The following is a 16,807-nucleotide window of genomic DNA, read 5'->3' on the forward strand; positions in this document are numbered from 1 at the left end:
AAACTGTATCATGTCAAGGCCACTGAGCCCAAGACAGCCTCCGACCACCACATCGCCCACCAGGCCTTCTCTGTTCGTAAACAGCAGGTCCAGCGGGGCACCTCCCCTGGTTGGCTCCCTCACCAGCTGCATCAGGAAGTTATCATCTCCCACACAGTCCAGGAACCTCCGAGACTGCTTTCTCTCTGCTGTGTTGTATTTCCAGCAGATATCTGGTAAGTTGAAGTCTCCCACGAGAACAAGGGCTAGGGATTGTGAGACTTCAGCCAGACACTTGTAGAATACTTCATCTGTTTCCTCATCCTGGTTGGGTGGTCTATAACAGACTCCCACCAGGATATCTGTCTTGTTAGCCTTCCCCCTGATCTTTACCCATAAGCACTCAACCTTATCATTACCATCGTTGAGTTCTAGACAGTCAAAACACTCCCTAACATACAGGGCTACCCCACCACCTCTCCTTCCTTGCCTGTCCCTTCTAAAGAGCTTGCAGCCATCCATTGCAGCACTCCAGTTGTGTGAGTCATCCCACCATGTTTCCGTGATGGCGACCACATCATAGTTTTCCTGCCACGCAATGGCTTCCAGCTCCTCCTGTTTATTGCCCATGCTGGGTGCATTGGTGTAAATGCACTTCAGTTGGGCTATAGATCTCTTCTCCAACACAGGCATGCCACCCCTAGGCTCATCCCAAGCAAGCCTGGTTTTATCCCCTTCCCCCTTCACATCTAGTTTAAAGCTCTCTCAATGAGGCCTGCTAACTCCTGAGCCAGAATCCTTTTCCCCCTTTGCGACAGGTGAACCCCATCTGTCTCCAGCAGGCCTGGTGCCATGTAAACTGCCCCATGATAGGAGAGCATCTACATGCTATACTCAGGAAAGTAAAGAGCATACAGAAGAAATACAGAAGTTATAAAAGACAGTCTGTTCCTTCGTAAATCCAGTGTCTCAGTTGCCTTCAATATTTACATATGTGTGTGTCTTTGGTTTTTGAGTGATAGAAATTACTCTTCTCTGGTTCTTTACACCTTTTAACATTATGTCATATAAGGGGACCAGGCTGAATCTGGACAAAGGGCAATCTGAGGCAATTGTACTCGCTGGCATTCTGCAGTTCTGGTCCACCCTCCTCATGGTAAGGTGATGTTATTCATGCTGGTCATTAGCTGCTTCTGTAATAAAGTAGTGAACAGATTCAGTGAACAAATTAGATATGTTCCTGGTGAAGAGATTTTTGAGCTTTGAAGCAAAGCAAAGAAGAAGTAGGAAAAAAAAAAAGCAGTTGCTGTTAGCATATGAATCTCTGGAATTATTCTATGATGAAAGTTTTTATCAAGGTTACAAGTTTTTTTACAAGGTTTCATCCTATAATTGCATTCTTCTTGTACCTTGCAGTGAGCCACCTCTACGGATTTGGACTGATGGATGCTGAAGCAATGGTGATAGAAGCAGAAAAGTGGACAACAGTCCCTCCACAGCATGTGTGTGTGGAGAACACGGATCGGCAAATCAAGTAATAGCTGCTGCCAAAACTCTTGCTGGCATAAACTTATGGAAAGAAGTTGGGTATAATATACCCCTCCCTTGCACTGTGTTTAATGGGTGATTTTGAAAGCTACACTGAGGATCTCTCCTTCAGATATGTCAGATCATTTGCCTGTAAAGTTTGTTCCCTGCAATTCTTGGAATGGAATTTAAAGAATGTCCCAAAACCTGAAGGTATAAAACAATTCAGGCTGGATGTTAATTGATACTGGCATAGATGATGCTCTGAAGAACAAGAATGTCTATTTGAGTGCACTCCAGTCATCTTTGTAAGATGAGTACAAATTCAATAGTTCAGCGTATAATATATAAATATTCTTTTCATTGAAATCTTATATCATATTATCACTCTGAAACAGTCTCAGGAGAGTCTCTGTCTCAGAGGCTAAGACTAAACTGTTTTTTGCTTGCTAGGATAAGGTCTCTATAGAACCAGGCTTAAGAGTAGTATTCTGTACATGCATTCTGTAGATACAGAGAGAGCATCAGTCATAAGGCACATTCCCAAAGCCTTAAAATCATTGAGGAAAGTTTTTATTTGATAGATATACTTGACAGTCTAGGTCTGGTATAGTCTGCAAGGAAGCCATGCCAATTTAAACCATCTGAGTCCGACACTGTTTGCCCACTGTTTGCTACACTTAATATGTAATACTTGCTATCACATAAGCAAGGACTATGGTGATGCCAGGCATTTCCTGGTACTTAATGACCAGCTGTTATCCCATGACAATCCCAACTTGCCACTAATCCACAAAAAATGCTCTGTCCTAAAGGTTTATACCTATTACAAGTCTTCACTGTCCTCTTTTAGCATGTGTACATGTCAGCATAGCCCTTAATAGAAAGCCCAGTAATTGCCAGTGACTGCAGTAAAGTAGTTACACTACGGTAGTAGTTTCAGCTAGGAAATAAGTGTTAAAACTAAGGGTTATAGGCTACTGATTTCTCAGAAATGATTGTCCAACACTGGCAGTCACTTATTAAGACTATTATTAAGACTAAATAACTAAATAACTAAAGTTATTAACTAAACTAAATAACTAAATAACTAAATAACTAAATTAGTTAATTAAATTAACTAGACTAAATAACTAAATAACTAAAGTTATTAACTAAAGTTACTCACACTAAATAACTAAAGTTATTTAGTTGTCAGGAACAAGCAAGAAACATTGATGTTGTTTTTATATGCTTATATTATAGAACTATACGGCCTGACAGTGTTGTCCGTTCAATTTACAAAGCCACCGGCTGTTCAGATAATCCCAACCACCACGTGATCTACTTGGAGCACGTGGTTGTACGCATCACTATTACTCACCCTCGACGTGGAGACTTGTCAATTTACCTAACCTCTCCTTCTGGAACTAGGTCACAGCTCTTGGCCAACAGGTATAGTATGACAACACAACTTTGCAACCCAGTCAGCATGCAGGGCCTGCACTGAGATTGCAGCATCATCAAAGAGTAGTCAAGTCATTACAGTAGGTTTTGCTGAAAGACACAAAGTTCTTGATTATTTTTTCTGAGAGAGATAAGGAAAATGAAGAACAAATGAACTGAAAGATGGCAGTCTCTGTCTTTATCAGTAGAAGAATAGGCTGTAAAGCTGTTGAAGATCATAATCTTTAAAACTAAGATTAGTCAATTTTGATAATCTTTTGTGGATCACCAATTATTAGATGGCTGGGAAGTGCAAAGAAAATAATAACAGGCTGAGTGTTAGAGAAGGAAACTGAAGCTGAATGGAAATGTGTTTCTACATACATATTGGCACTTATTTTTTCTTTCCCCTCCTTTCTTATGCCTTTATCTACTAGTAATAAAAATCAGACAGAATAGTAATCTTCTCTTACTATTTTCTTTAAGCTTTCAGAATATGGTTATGACTCCTGATGTTGCCAATTTGCATATCCTTTTTTTCCCCTTTTGTAGTAGTATGTAGTATGCTCAAGCCATGAAAGGCTCTTGGTAGGAGAATGCTGAGAAGTTGCACTAGCACTTTAAAATTAATGGGTCCATCTATAAACAGCCTGTTAAAATTTAAAATAGTCAGCAATTTCCTTCATCCCATAGATCTACGATGGATACTTGCTGTTGGATGTCAGGCCCCTCTAACATTAGCCACTAATAAAGATCCATCCTTTTTTTTCATCCTGTCACCTCTACAGTATGTTCTTGGAGAAACTGTGAGACTGCATCAAGTAGTTTCTTTTTTTCCAGATTGAACTCAAACAAGTATATCATTATCCAATGCAGCATTTCCAACATTTGTGCAATTTCAGTCCCTAGAGATGAGGTACATCATTAGCATTTGTCCTCAACAAACTGAAAGGCTTCCCAGTGGTATTTCTATTTCCTTGGTCTACTATGAGAAATTTTCTTTGAAGAAACCATCAGCATTCCTTCCTAGATACATAATGCTAAATCAGCAATCAAGAGCACTGCTGACTACCACAGATCACTAAAGCACTACAAAAGCCCAGAGGCCTCCTCAAACTCCATCTCATTTCCAACTGTGCAAATAAGTTACAATGATAAATGCTTCCATACTTCTCCAGCTGGCTAGAAAACTCTTCCTGACAGGACTATAGTATAATAAGGAATATTTTTGCCTTGGTAACTAGCAGCTTTAGATGACTGCAGCTCTGCTGGACACAGAGCATGGCTCCCACACAAAAGTTGACATTAGTGCAATGTGTCTCAGAAGCAGCAAGAGCTGCTGTGACACATCACATCTATGTTGTGAGAACTCTTCTGCCTTCCCACTCAAGTCTTCACAAAAGTTTATATCCCTAGTCCTATTCCTCAAAGCTTTTAATGAATTGGGAGTGGCTTGCTTTCCATACTGTTTCATCATCTACATTTGCCCAGTCAGATTTGCTGAAAAAAGCACATCAAATGGAAAGAAAGTTGTTTTGGAGTTTTTGGCCCCTTTAGGATATCTCCTGTGTTTCATTACTGGTGTTGTCAGTGCCTTGCAGACAAAACACACATGCACACACATCTGTCTCCCTGCTACACTGAACAAAGAACTTACCCTTTGCTAACCAGTGCAGAGGGCAGACTTCTACCTTCTGAACAGTTACGAATTGGACTTTTGTTTTCTATTTGAAAGAATCCTCCTTTACCTTTCTGTTCTGTTTTTATGCCACAGTTCTTCCACGCTTCAAAATGAAAAAATCTAAAAGTCCTCCAACTAGGTATCCAAACAAAACGAGCTTGTGTAAACCCAGTGGTCTTAACACAGCTAACTCTTGGCTCTAGCCTTTCATACCTTGCAGTTGACTCACAGCAAGTGGGAAATAAACACATTCCAACATTCACAGTTCACCTCTGGTGATGACTGGTATGTGGAAAAAGTACAAAGTTTAATTCAATCAGTCTCTTTGTAACCCCTGCTTCTTAAAAAGTAATTGTTTTCTGTGCCTGTGGTAGAGAAAAAGTAAGTGTGTATATTGAAATATGGTGGTGTTCAGCTGCTTCTTATCCTATACTATCAGAATGCTAGTGTGAAAACAAAGAAACCTGAAAGGCCATTTAATGTTTTGCCATTTTGTAAAAACAAATTATTCATGAAAGAGCAAATATTCATATGGTCACACCAGAAATTCCTTCCCCAAGCAAGCTTCAGAGATATACTGACTTGTCAGTCACATATGGCTGACACCAACTCACAGCTCTGGGGTACTAACATTAAGCAATAAATGCATTTTGCAAAATCTAGGTCTGAAATACACTAGAGCCTTCACAAAGCCCTTTCTTAGGGTAAAGTGATGTATATGGATGCAACACTTTTCAAAATGATATTTCAAGACTTGTTTTATTTGGATTTTCTGTTTCTTGCAGTTTAGTACTACAGTATACTGAGTGTTGTTGGGTGTGTATGCTTTAGCATCATGTTATGAAAACTGGGGGAGGAGTATTGTTATTCACTAACATGAAAATTTCTTTAGCTTTGAGGCATTCACTTTTTAAAGTATTAATCAGGAGGGCCTCAGAATAAAGTCATTCAAGTGCAAGTAGCATGCAGGGATGCCTTGGCAGCAAATGGTCTGAGTTTTTTTCTATAGGCAAAGGTTCCAGAGGCTGCTGTACATTGCTACTACCTGACTGAGATGCTTTTCTCAGACATACAAGAGCTTTTAATGCACATGTACATGATTAATAGCAGCAATCTGAATCTGAATCTGAATTCTCTCAGTGCCAGGAGGCACACAAGGTGCGAACATCGTTCTTCCACTTCGATCGGTCCGCGGCTGCGTGCTCTGGAGTCAAGGGCCACAGCGCAGTCTTCCGTTGGTTTCCCCCTCAGGACACGACCGATCCAGCTCCATCTCCTCCTCCTCACTTCGTTACCGATTTTCTCCATCCCCGCCATTTCTGATGCTCGTCGTTTCTGCAACTTTTTTTTTTTTCTTTTTTTTTTTCCCGGGAGGCGGTAGTTGGCCTCCTGCCCAACCCCCATGACTTGGAGGGCCAGTGGTTTTTCTGTCAGGGTGGCCTTCCCTTAGGCTGCGTTGGTTCGCGGCACCTTCTTCAATTTTATCCGGTGCACCCTCCAGAGAGGGATCCCCTATCCACCACCCAGGGGACGCGCCTTCTAGCCGTGCAGCCCCAGCCGAAGGTAATAGCAGCAATACCAGCTGTTTTTTACTGAAACTAGGGAAAACCTCATTGCTTTACCATTACTCATCTGGGTTTAATTTGAAACAGTTTGCTGGCAAAATGTTTTAAAGTGCAAAAGGTATATTTTACACATGTGCACTTTTCTACCAATTCTGGAAAGAAGAGTCACTGTGTAGTTTCTGGTGCATTGAAAGTAGGTTCTCAAGGCAATACCTGGCCTTTTTCTGCATATTTTGTTCTTAATGTTGGCATCCCCTAAAATGTCTTCAGTAAGAAAACTTGTTAATTGTAGGTGATGTGGATTCCTTTGCAGCCATTTGGTGGATTACACTGTCACTGCCTTGAGCTTTGTGTATTCTTTAAAAACTGCATTACAGGGAACATATGCTTTGTTGTTTGGAAAGTAATAAACATGATTACATTGTATATACTGCAACAGAAGAAAATACAGGCTTGGAAAATGCTGGCTGGTGTGAGGATGAGGATTAATTGTTCAAATGATTACAGTTAAGTCCAAAGGGGAACAGTATCCCCTCTTTAAAAACAATTGGCCACTGAATTTGGCAGCATATGTTTCTGAGTATTTTTGAGACATACCACGATCTGTTCTAAAAGACGCTCAATACAGGGGGCCATAGAGGAGCAGCTAAATAGAAAGAGGATAGAAGCCACAAACTTGGGGCTGGTTTGTCTCACACTAAAGTCACAGCTTATTTAAATCTTGCTCTTTAAATTTAAATCAGCTGCTGCCATTCAAACTGCATAACTGATTTTTTTTTAACTGTGGGGTGGCAAGTTTCCAGGCCACTAGGTTCCTATGCTTACATGGCACTGACATTAATAATACCTTTGTTCAGCAACAAAAGGAAATATTTTCAATACCATCTTTTTCCTATAATGAAACCTTCAATAATCAGTAAATTTTAATAATACCCTCCTCTACAGAAAACTCTTAGACCAAAACTGAGGTATTCTCATCTGATCTCACTTGCAAAATCACTTCATAAAAATTCTTGGTGATCAGAAGTAGAGGAAACCTTTTCTTTATAGGAGGTCATTTTAATTTCTGGACCAGTCCATCTTACATCTTTATTGCAGTTTACACATTAGACTCCAATAACAAAAATGACATTTTAGGGGTAAAAAGAAAAGGATAGGGTCGACTTTCGTGCTGAGTCTCAGTGTTTCAAGTAGCTGTGAAAATTACCCTATGGTGACATTATTAAATGCAGGATGAGAAAACAATAATCCCCTGCTTATGTTATGTCCACAGGATGAAGCGGTTCTTGGAAAACTTCGGAAAACTCCCAACTCTAACTTGCTATGTTTCATTTAATTTCTTGATTGTCTATGTCTTTTATTTTTCTGAATAGACACCCAGTACCCTTCTACCACCCATTCTTTGAACTGCAATTGCAATCTCTAAAAAGGATTTGAGTACTTCTTTTGTTATATCCTGTCAGTATTAGCAATAGATATGGTGAGGAGCTCTGGGGATACTGGAGACACAGCATTAAAAAAACCCCAAACAGTAAACATTTTTTTTTTTTATCTCAAAGAGGAAAAAGTTACTGCTGATTTTCTCAGCTCAGCAGGAAAGACTAACTGGGTTTATATACAAGAGTGTAAATGAATGCAAGGGACACTATCCTCCATCTAACTCATCATGGAAGTTGTTCAAAGATAAATGTGGAAAAAGAATGAAGAGCAATATATCTGAGATCTAGAATGACACATGCCTTTCTTTGAGGACTGAAACTAGTAAAGAAATAATCAGGGAGATCTGCAGGGTAGGCAGGTATTGGATTTCAAAATTCAGAACTTTAAGTTCAATTTTAGTGGAAAATTAGCATCCATGACTAAATGTTTGAAATAATTTTCAATAGTAGAAGTGTGAATAAAGACAAATGGATGAAGACAAATTTAGGATCCAGCTAAATGTCTCAGACTATGGGTTTTGTACTGAACCAAAAAGAAAGAGAGGAGCTTTGTAAGGCAGACTAGAGGAAGAACACCTAGGAATTTGCTTCCTGTAGATAGGTTTGCCCCAGCTACTATGCAAGGACGAATGGGTCTTTTCCTAGCCATAGAAAAACTAGGCCCAGCTCAATCTTAGTATAATAACACTTATTACATTGAGTTTCAGCTGGAATAAATTGAATTGTGTGATGAACACTCAGTCTCCCCTACTGCCCTTACCCTAATCAGAGATCCCTTTTCAGACCTACATGATGATGGCTAGGAAAAATCTGTATATATGGCACTGTGTTCATTCATACTCTTGCATTAGAATTTCTACCTGTTTAGAGTGAGGTTTCTGAAGATTTACTGCAAATTCAGTAGGAAAACACACACAGCTTTTAAGAAGACAACTATTAGCATCAGCCACATGGCTGGCTGACCAGTGCAGTATGTGGAACTCAGCAGCCTGACATGTCTTTAGGTGATGACAGAGCATTTCATGCTTATATGTATATAAACATGTATATAAGATGTATATAAGCATGGTCATAAATATTATCAGATTATTCTCAGCATCTTGTTAAACTATTTTAATCTATAAGAACCTGTAATAGTCAACTAACAATTCATCAGACCATATACTAATAATTTACTAGTCCATGACAAGCTAAGTGTATCCTTGATATGAAGTTTGACATGATATCAATCTGACAAATACCAAAATCAACCATCTGGACTGGCTCCATAATCCTTAAAAAGATCCTATTCTGTATGTATTTCTTCCTGAATAAGGAAAACTACACCTGAACTTTTTGGTAACTATTTTGATTGTTTCATCCTTTCACTCAACACCACTGAAAAGGAAATCCAGGTTCTTTGATTTGTGAGAGCATAAGCAGAGCAACATAAAAATACTTGCCCTGTTAAGTATGTACAACATACACATACAGATAGCCTCAGAGTCAATATCTTTCCACTTTTTTTTTCTTAATGGTTCTTTTGATCAGTCCTGTTCTCAGCATTGGTAAGGCCACATCTGGAGTCCTGTGTCCAGCTGGGGCTCCCCAGTACAAGAGAGACATGCACATACTGGAGAGAGTCCAGTGAAGGGTCACTAAGATGGTTAAGGAACTGGAGCATCTCTCATGAGGCAAAGCTGAGAGAACTGACACTGTTCAGTCTGGAGAAGAGAAGGCTCGGGGGCGGGGATCTCATCAATGTATATAAATATCTGAAGGGAGAGTGTAAAGAAGATGGAGCCAGGCTCTTTTCAGTGGTGCCCAGCAATAGGACAAGAGGCAATTGGCACAAAGTGAAATACAGGAGGTTCCATGTGAACATCAGGAAACACTTTTTCACTGTGAGGATGACTGAGCACTGGAACAGGTTGCCCAGAGAGGTTGTGGAGTCTCCATCCTTGGTGATATTCAAAAGCCATCTGGACATGGTCCTGGGCAAAATGCTCTAGGTGGCTCTGCCTGAGGAGATGGGTTGAACAAGATGAACTCCAGAGGCCTCTTCCAACCTCTGTGATTCTGTGATCTGTCTGTAGCTTTTTGATTCATTTATAGAATCATTTGTAGAAATTCAATTAATACATTTAAAAATTCCAATTTAAACCTTACTTTATAGAATTCAAATCCTTCCCAAAGAAGTTTAGGGAAATGTTCATTTCAAATACTAGTCCTTTTTCTGGGAAATAAATAATCTTACTAGGTTTTCCTGCACCTCCAGGGATGGAAATATGAAGACTTACAGTTTCAGCCATAGCTTATTTTAGGTAGAGGTGTTTTTATATATCCAAGACCAAGACATAAGGGATTTTTGGTTTTTCCTCCCAAAATGACTTACTTAAAAGAGTGATGCAAGGTTAAAATAGAAAACTATCAGCATTTTAAAATACCAAAACATAGCATATAAACACCTTTAAACACAAAATAATATGGGACTAATTACAGTAAAAATAAGCAGTAACTAGTGTTTCTATGTATGTAAATGGAAGCCCAATGAATGTAGAATTTAAAATATAATTGCATGGTACTTATATAATACTATATAATTTAGCTGCCATCATGGCAATTAGGAATATTGCTGCTTTGACTGACAGTGTGTTTAAAAAGTAATACATTAGTTATCAGCGAAACACTGTATGACAATTTGACTAACTCTCTTGGAAATAACCTGCATAATGACTTAAATTGGACATACTCACATGCAAACTTTGGGTAATAACTAGGTAGATAATTTCTACCCTTTCAGTAAATGATGTGTCAAATTATGTGTCCTATCTGTCATGTTTTTGTGAAATGTGTTGTATTCAAACAACTGATTTAACAGTGATATGAAACGGGCCAACTCTGGTGGCATAATTCTATATTTAGAACTGCATCAGAAGTAAATCTCATCCAATTATCAGTGAAAATCCACCCTAATTTTAAATATATATGAATATTTTATTTTAATGTTATCAACACTAATAAATATGAGTAATATAGGCATTCATAGAGAATGGAAAATGGTTACACAAATGAGAGAGCAAAAATCAACTATGGGCTGAATCCTATAAGTGCTCCATGCATACGGGTCCTACTGAGGAGAGCTGTCGATATGTGGACCCATGCAGTACTTGGCCCCATGCCTCTGACCAGTTTTCAGCAAGAATGGCATTTTATCGATATCCTATGTGAACATTTTAACTAGAACTTGGCACATATTCACATTGCTACGAAAGTATCCTGCTTTCCCAATGTTTTCCCACTGAACTTCATAACCTTTTGAGAATAAAGATTGAAGTGTGCTTAGAAAATAACAGTAAAGAATCAAGTGAGTATAAAATGTATTTTTAAGATTGATTTGAGTATTTTGTAGTCAAACACTAGATTTCTCTCAATTTAATGGAAAAGTATTCTAAATCCATTGGATTTTCTACTGTACAGATAATTTTTATGAAAAATATTTAAGTATAGCTGTCACCAGTGGAATAAAAAGCAAATTAAAATGGTGATAAATGTAGTAGTTCTTATTCTGCTTTGCGTGTGAGAGAGGGAGATCTTTGTATGTATGTGTATATATATATTTATCTTTAAAGCTGAGCTGTGCCATTTTAGTAGAGGCAACAGTCTCAGAGGGTATCTATCTCCCATCAATAGCTTTGGGGTACCAGGCAACATGCTGTGAGAACTGAATAGAAGTGCAAGTTCTTTTGTGTCTTTCCAAAAATCTCATTAATAAATTCCAGTTTTAGGCAATGAAAACTCCCACCAGTTCACCTTCCCCTTCCCCCACCTGATCAGCATCAAATTGCAGCCTCTGAACTGGCCCCCCTGTACTAGAAATTACTGTAATCCAGGCCTGAGCTCTAATCTCTTCACCCAAGACCTAATGTTGTTAGTCAGATGAAATCATCAGATGCCATTAGTCTCTCAGTTTTACCCAAACTCAATCCTGTCAAGTGTTTGAATAGAATGACATCTTGGTCATTTGAGGTTTGAGACCAGTGTCTCAGTTGCATCTGATTGATTGTCTCACAAGGAATCACATATATTGAGTTGCTCATATTGTCTCAGTCACTTAATCCTTTTATTCTCTTAAAATCTCTTTTCAGTATTTCAATTCAAAACCAAAAATAAATGTAACAGAACTTTTCCAACTTAAAGTTGCTTGTATTTAAATCATGCTTTTAAAGCAAAGGATATGCTGTATTTTATGCACTTTTCCCAAGACACCTGGATTCTCTTAAGCCTTAGTAGCAATTATGATAAATGATGACATGTAAAGAATCTTCTCCATTAAAAAAAACACAAAAAAACCCACCAAAAAATGGCAAATGTATTTGAAAGACGTGCTGAAAAACCATTATGAGTAATGTTATGCAAAGGACTGGCTAATTAGTATATCTTTCAAGAGTCTGGAGACTTGGAGGCTTAGCTCCACTAAAATGGTGCACTTAAAATAATGTCATTATTTATTTTAGGTTATTTGATCATTCCATGGAAGGATTTAAAAACTGGGAGTTTATGACTACTCACTCCTGGAGTGAAAAAGCATCAGGTGACTGGATCTTGGAAATCTGTGACACTCCATCTCAGCTGAGAAATTTCAAGACTCCAGGTATGACTAACTCTCCAGGTATCCCTCTATTTGGGATCAGTGGATTCAGAAGAATGCTTGCAGTTGCTAACACTGCTTTGACTCTTTTACACCTTTGATTTATACCTGTGAGATCTCATTGGTTTTAATGTGATTGGCAGAGCTGTGAAGACCTATGCATTATTCTAAATTTCAGTTATCAAAGCAGATTTCATTTTTATGTTGCTGATATTTTCCATTTAAGACATGGTTCTCTTTTATCCTGAACTTACTTCTGGTTTCTGTGGAGAAATTCACCTTCTCAGGGTAAACTCCCCTCTTTCTTGCATTCAAAGTTGTTGCCTTGAAATATAAAAATATAGTTTTGCCATTTATAGTTAGATCATACCAAATGTGAATTCTTCAAGCAGAGGAAGACTCCTGTACCATCTGGCAGGTTACCAAGAGTCAGTGCTTTAAACAAGCAAAATCTTTAGTAGGTGGAGTTTTCAAGGAAAAAGACACAAAACTGCATGAAACTGCATGTGCCACATTTGAAAAAAGATATAATATTTCCATATACAGATGTGTTTTCCTGGATGTTGAATATAGTTTTATCTGACAGGTCTTTGACATATATTAGAGCAGCCCGAAGTTGTTCTACTGTATTAATTTTGCCAGTGACTCTCATCGCTGATATAGGGCCTAAGAATTTATTTCCATGTTGTTTTTCTTTGCTTTGTATTTTTTATCCTACCCATAAGGAAAACATTGTTTACATAACTAGAAGATCCCTTTATACAGAACAAAGAAATTGCATTGTGCTCCTGTGTGTATAGGTAAAGTGCCCAGGCCTCGCATTTGTTTACTTAAGAACTAGAATTTTTAAGGCTACAGACATTCTTCTGTTTTTAATTCCCATTGCACAGTTCAGTTTCATTCAAATTTCAGAATGAGCACTTCAAAAGAAATGGAGATTGAAGCTTTCAAAGAGATTCACAGGAACAGGTGCTTACTTCTATCTGCTGGTTATGAGGTTCCTGTAGACCTACTGAAACTTTCAGCCTTGAGACCCATTTTGAAATAGATACAGTATACAAAGACAAAAATATATGCATGAATATTGAATATAGTCCTTCTCATGGGGCCTCACGTCAAAATAGGTGGAAACCCTTTAATAAAAAAACCCTCATGGGGCTACATCTGGCTGGCGACCTGTCGCCAGCGGTGTTCCTCAGGGCTCAATCCTAGGGCCGGTTCTGTTCAATATCTTTATCAATGATCTGGATGCAGGAGTTGAATGCACCCTTAGCAAGTTTGCTGATGATACCAAACTGGGAGGTGCTGTTGACTCTCTCGAGGGACAAGAGGCCTTGCAGAGGGATCTAGATAGATTGGAGCATTGGGCAATCATCAATGGCATGAAATTTAACAAATCCAAGTGTCGGATTCTGCACCTGGGATGGAGTAATGCCAGGCACAAGTATAAATTGGGAGAGGAGTGACTGGAGAGCAGCCCTGCAGAAAAGGATCTGGGGGTGCTGTTTGACAGCAGGTGCAAGATGAGTCAGCAGTGTGCCCTGGCAGCCGAGTGATACAAAAATTCACGGATGCTTCTCCTCACAGTCCGAATCTCCCCAAGGGAGAAACGGAGTATTCATAGAGTCCCTGAAATGAAACTCAATAGCAACGAAGTTACTATTAAACAGGTATCCTTTATTGCAGCGCTGGGTAGCACTGGGGATTCTCCACCATAAGTGCTCCACCGATTTGGTGGACTTTCAGAGATTATATACTATGAAGTCCTACATATTCACAGGATTTCCGAGAAATCATTTACATAAACATGAGATTTCCTGGAACTCATTAACATATGCAAATGTCCGATCCGCATGCGCAGTCGTCTCCCGTGGTGGTCTTCAGGTGGTCTTTGGGGGTCTTCGGATGAAGGCTCGTAGTCTTCTTCACTGTGTTCGCTGATTGACCTCTACTTCTGCACAAACTCAGTCCTAGGATCACGTAAACGGTGTCCTTCAAGGCTGTTGTCATTCTTTTGTGACTTCCTATCTTCCATGCATTTGTTCTCCCAAGGCCCAGTTGTCTGAGATGGGATTATCCCGGAGCCCCCTTATCTTACAACCATTCTAACTACTCCCTAAATCACAAAGGCCTTTCTTTTGTTTAGTTAAGTGACTGAGATATTCATAGAATCATAGAATCGTCAAGGTTGAAAAAAACCCTTAAGATCATGGAGTCCAACCATTAACCTAGCACTGCCAAGTCTTCATTATACCATGTCCTCGAGCACCACGTCTATCCATTCTTTAAATACCTCCAGGGATGGAGACTCAACCACTTCCCTGGGTAGCCTGTTCCAATGCCTGACCACCCTCTCGGTGAAGAAGTTTTTCCTAATATCTAACCTAAACCTCCCCTGGCGCAGCTTGAGGCCGTTTCCTTTCATCCTATCACTTGTTACTAGGGAGAAGAGACTGACCCCCACCTCGCTACAATCTCCTTTCAGGTAGTTGTAGAGAGCAATAAGGTCTCCCCTCAGCCTCCTCTTCCCCAGGCTAAACAACCCCAGCTCCCTCAGCCGCTCCTCATAAGACATGTGCTCTAGACCCTTCACCAGCTTCATTGCCCTTCTCTGGACACGTTCCAGCACCTCAGTGTCCTTCTTGGAGTGAGGGGCCCAAAACTGAACATAGTTCTCGAGGTGTGGCCTCACCAGGGCCGAGTACAGGGGCACTATCACCTCCCTGGTCCTGCTGGCCACACTATTCTTGATACAGGCCAGGATGCCATTGGCCCTCTTGGCCACCTGAGCACGCTGCTGGCTCATGTTCAGGCAGCTGTCAACCAACACCCCCAGGTCCTTTTCTGCCAGGCAGCTCTCCAGCCACTCCTCCCCTAGCCTGTAGCGTTGCATGGGGTTGTTGTGACCCAAGGGCAGGACCCGGCACTTAGCCTTATTGAATCTCATGCAGTTGGTCCTGGCCCATTGATGCAGCCTGTCCAGGTCCCTCTGTAGGGCCTTCCTACCCTCCAGCAGATCGACACTTCCCCCCAACTTGGTGTCATCTGCAAACTTCCTGAGGGTGCACTCAATCCCCTCATCCAGATCATGGATGAAGATATTGAACAGGACCGGCCCCAACACTGAGCCCTGGGGAACACCACTCGTGACCGGCCGCCAACTGGATTTGACTCCATTCACCACCACTCTCTGGGCTCGGCCATCCAGCCAGTTTTTAACCCAGTGCAGAGTGCACCCATCCAAGCCATGAGCAGCCAGCTTCTCCAGGAGAATGCTGTGGGAGACAGTGTCAAAGGCCTTACTAAAGTCCAAGTAGACAACGTCCACAGCCTTCCCCTCATCCACTAAGCGGGTCACCTTGTCATAGAAGGAGACCAGGTTAGTGAAACAGGATCTCCCTTTCAGAAACCCATGCTGGCTGGGCCCGATCCCCCGGTTGTCCCTCACTTGCTGCATAATGGCACTCAAGATGATTTGTTCCATGACCTTCCCTGGCACCGAGGTCAGGCTGACAGGCCTGTAGTTCCCCAGATCCTCCTTCCGACCCTTCTTGTAGAGGGGCCTCATATTTGCTAGCTTCCAGTCATCTGGTACCTCCCCGGTTGACCAGGACTGCTGGCAAACAATGGAAAGTGGCTTGGCCAGCTCCTCTGCCAGCTCCCTCAGTATCCTCGGCTGGATCCCATCTGGGCCCATGGACTTGTGTGCATCCAGGTGGAGGAGCAGGTCAGTGACTGCTACCTCTTTGACAACTGGGGCTTCACTCTGCGTCCTATCTGCATCTCCCAGCTCAGGGGCCTGAAAAACCCGAGGATGACTAGCTTGACTATTAAAGACTGAGGCAAAGAAGGCATTAAGTACCTCAGCCTTCTCCTCATCCTTTGTGGCAATGTTTCCCTCTGCATCCAACAAAGGAGGGAGATTCTCCCTGGCCCTCCTTTTGTCACTAACATATTTATAAAAACTTTTTTTGTTGTCTTTAACGGTGGTGGCCAGTTTAAGTTCTAGCTGGGCCTTTGCCTTTCTGATCTTCTCCCTGCATATCCTCACAACATCCTTGTAGTCCTCCTGAGTCACCTGCCCCTTCTTCCAAAGGCGGTAGGCTCTCCTTTTTTTCCCGAGTTCTAGCCAAAGCTCTCTGTTCAGCCAGGCCGGTCTTCTCCCCCGCCTGCTCGTCTTTTGGCACATGGGGACAGCCTGCTCCTGCGCCTTTGAGACTTCCTTCTTGAATAACATCCAGCCTTCCTGGACTCCTTTGCCCTTCAGGACTGCTTCCCAAGGGACTCTGTTAACCAGACTCCTGAACAGCCCAAAGTCCGCCCTTCTAAAGTTCAGGGTAGCGGTTTTGCTGACCCCCTTCCTTACCTCTCCTAGAATTGAGAACTCTATCATTTCATGGTCGCTGATGGATATTTAAAATGTCCTCCTTGCCCCTAGGCTTTAGTTCTTTCAGGAGGCATTTTGATGCAGTGGCTTTGTCTATCTTGGCTTTAACTCTTTCAAGAGGGCAAACCGCATTCTGGGGTGCATTAAACACAGTATAACCAACTGGTCAAATTA

At 40.9% G+C, this 16,807-nt stretch overlaps 1 protein-coding gene across 1 annotated transcript in view; it reads left to right on the forward strand.

Annotated features, from left to right (window-relative positions):
- LOC309601488 (proprotein convertase subtilisin/kexin type 5-like) overlaps window positions 1-16,807 on the forward strand; it is a gene marked incomplete at both ends in the record, with an annotated part of 236,784 nt that overhangs the window by 201,422 nt on the left and 18,555 nt on the right. The window contains 3 exons of the mRNA XM_082334513.1: window positions 1,396-1,513; window positions 2,752-2,940; window positions 12,113-12,249. Of these exons, the coding sequence (XP_082190639.1) occupies window positions 1,396-1,513; window positions 2,752-2,940; window positions 12,113-12,249 (444 nt within the window). The remainder of the gene's footprint in view (window positions 1-1,395; window positions 1,514-2,751; window positions 2,941-12,112; window positions 12,250-16,807) is intronic.

The sequence above is a fragment of the Platalea leucorodia genome, assembly GCF_965183815.1.
Source record: "Platalea leucorodia genome assembly, chromosome: W".
In the NCBI taxonomy this organism is placed as follows: domain Eukaryota; kingdom Metazoa; phylum Chordata; class Aves; order Pelecaniformes; family Threskiornithidae; genus Platalea; species Platalea leucorodia.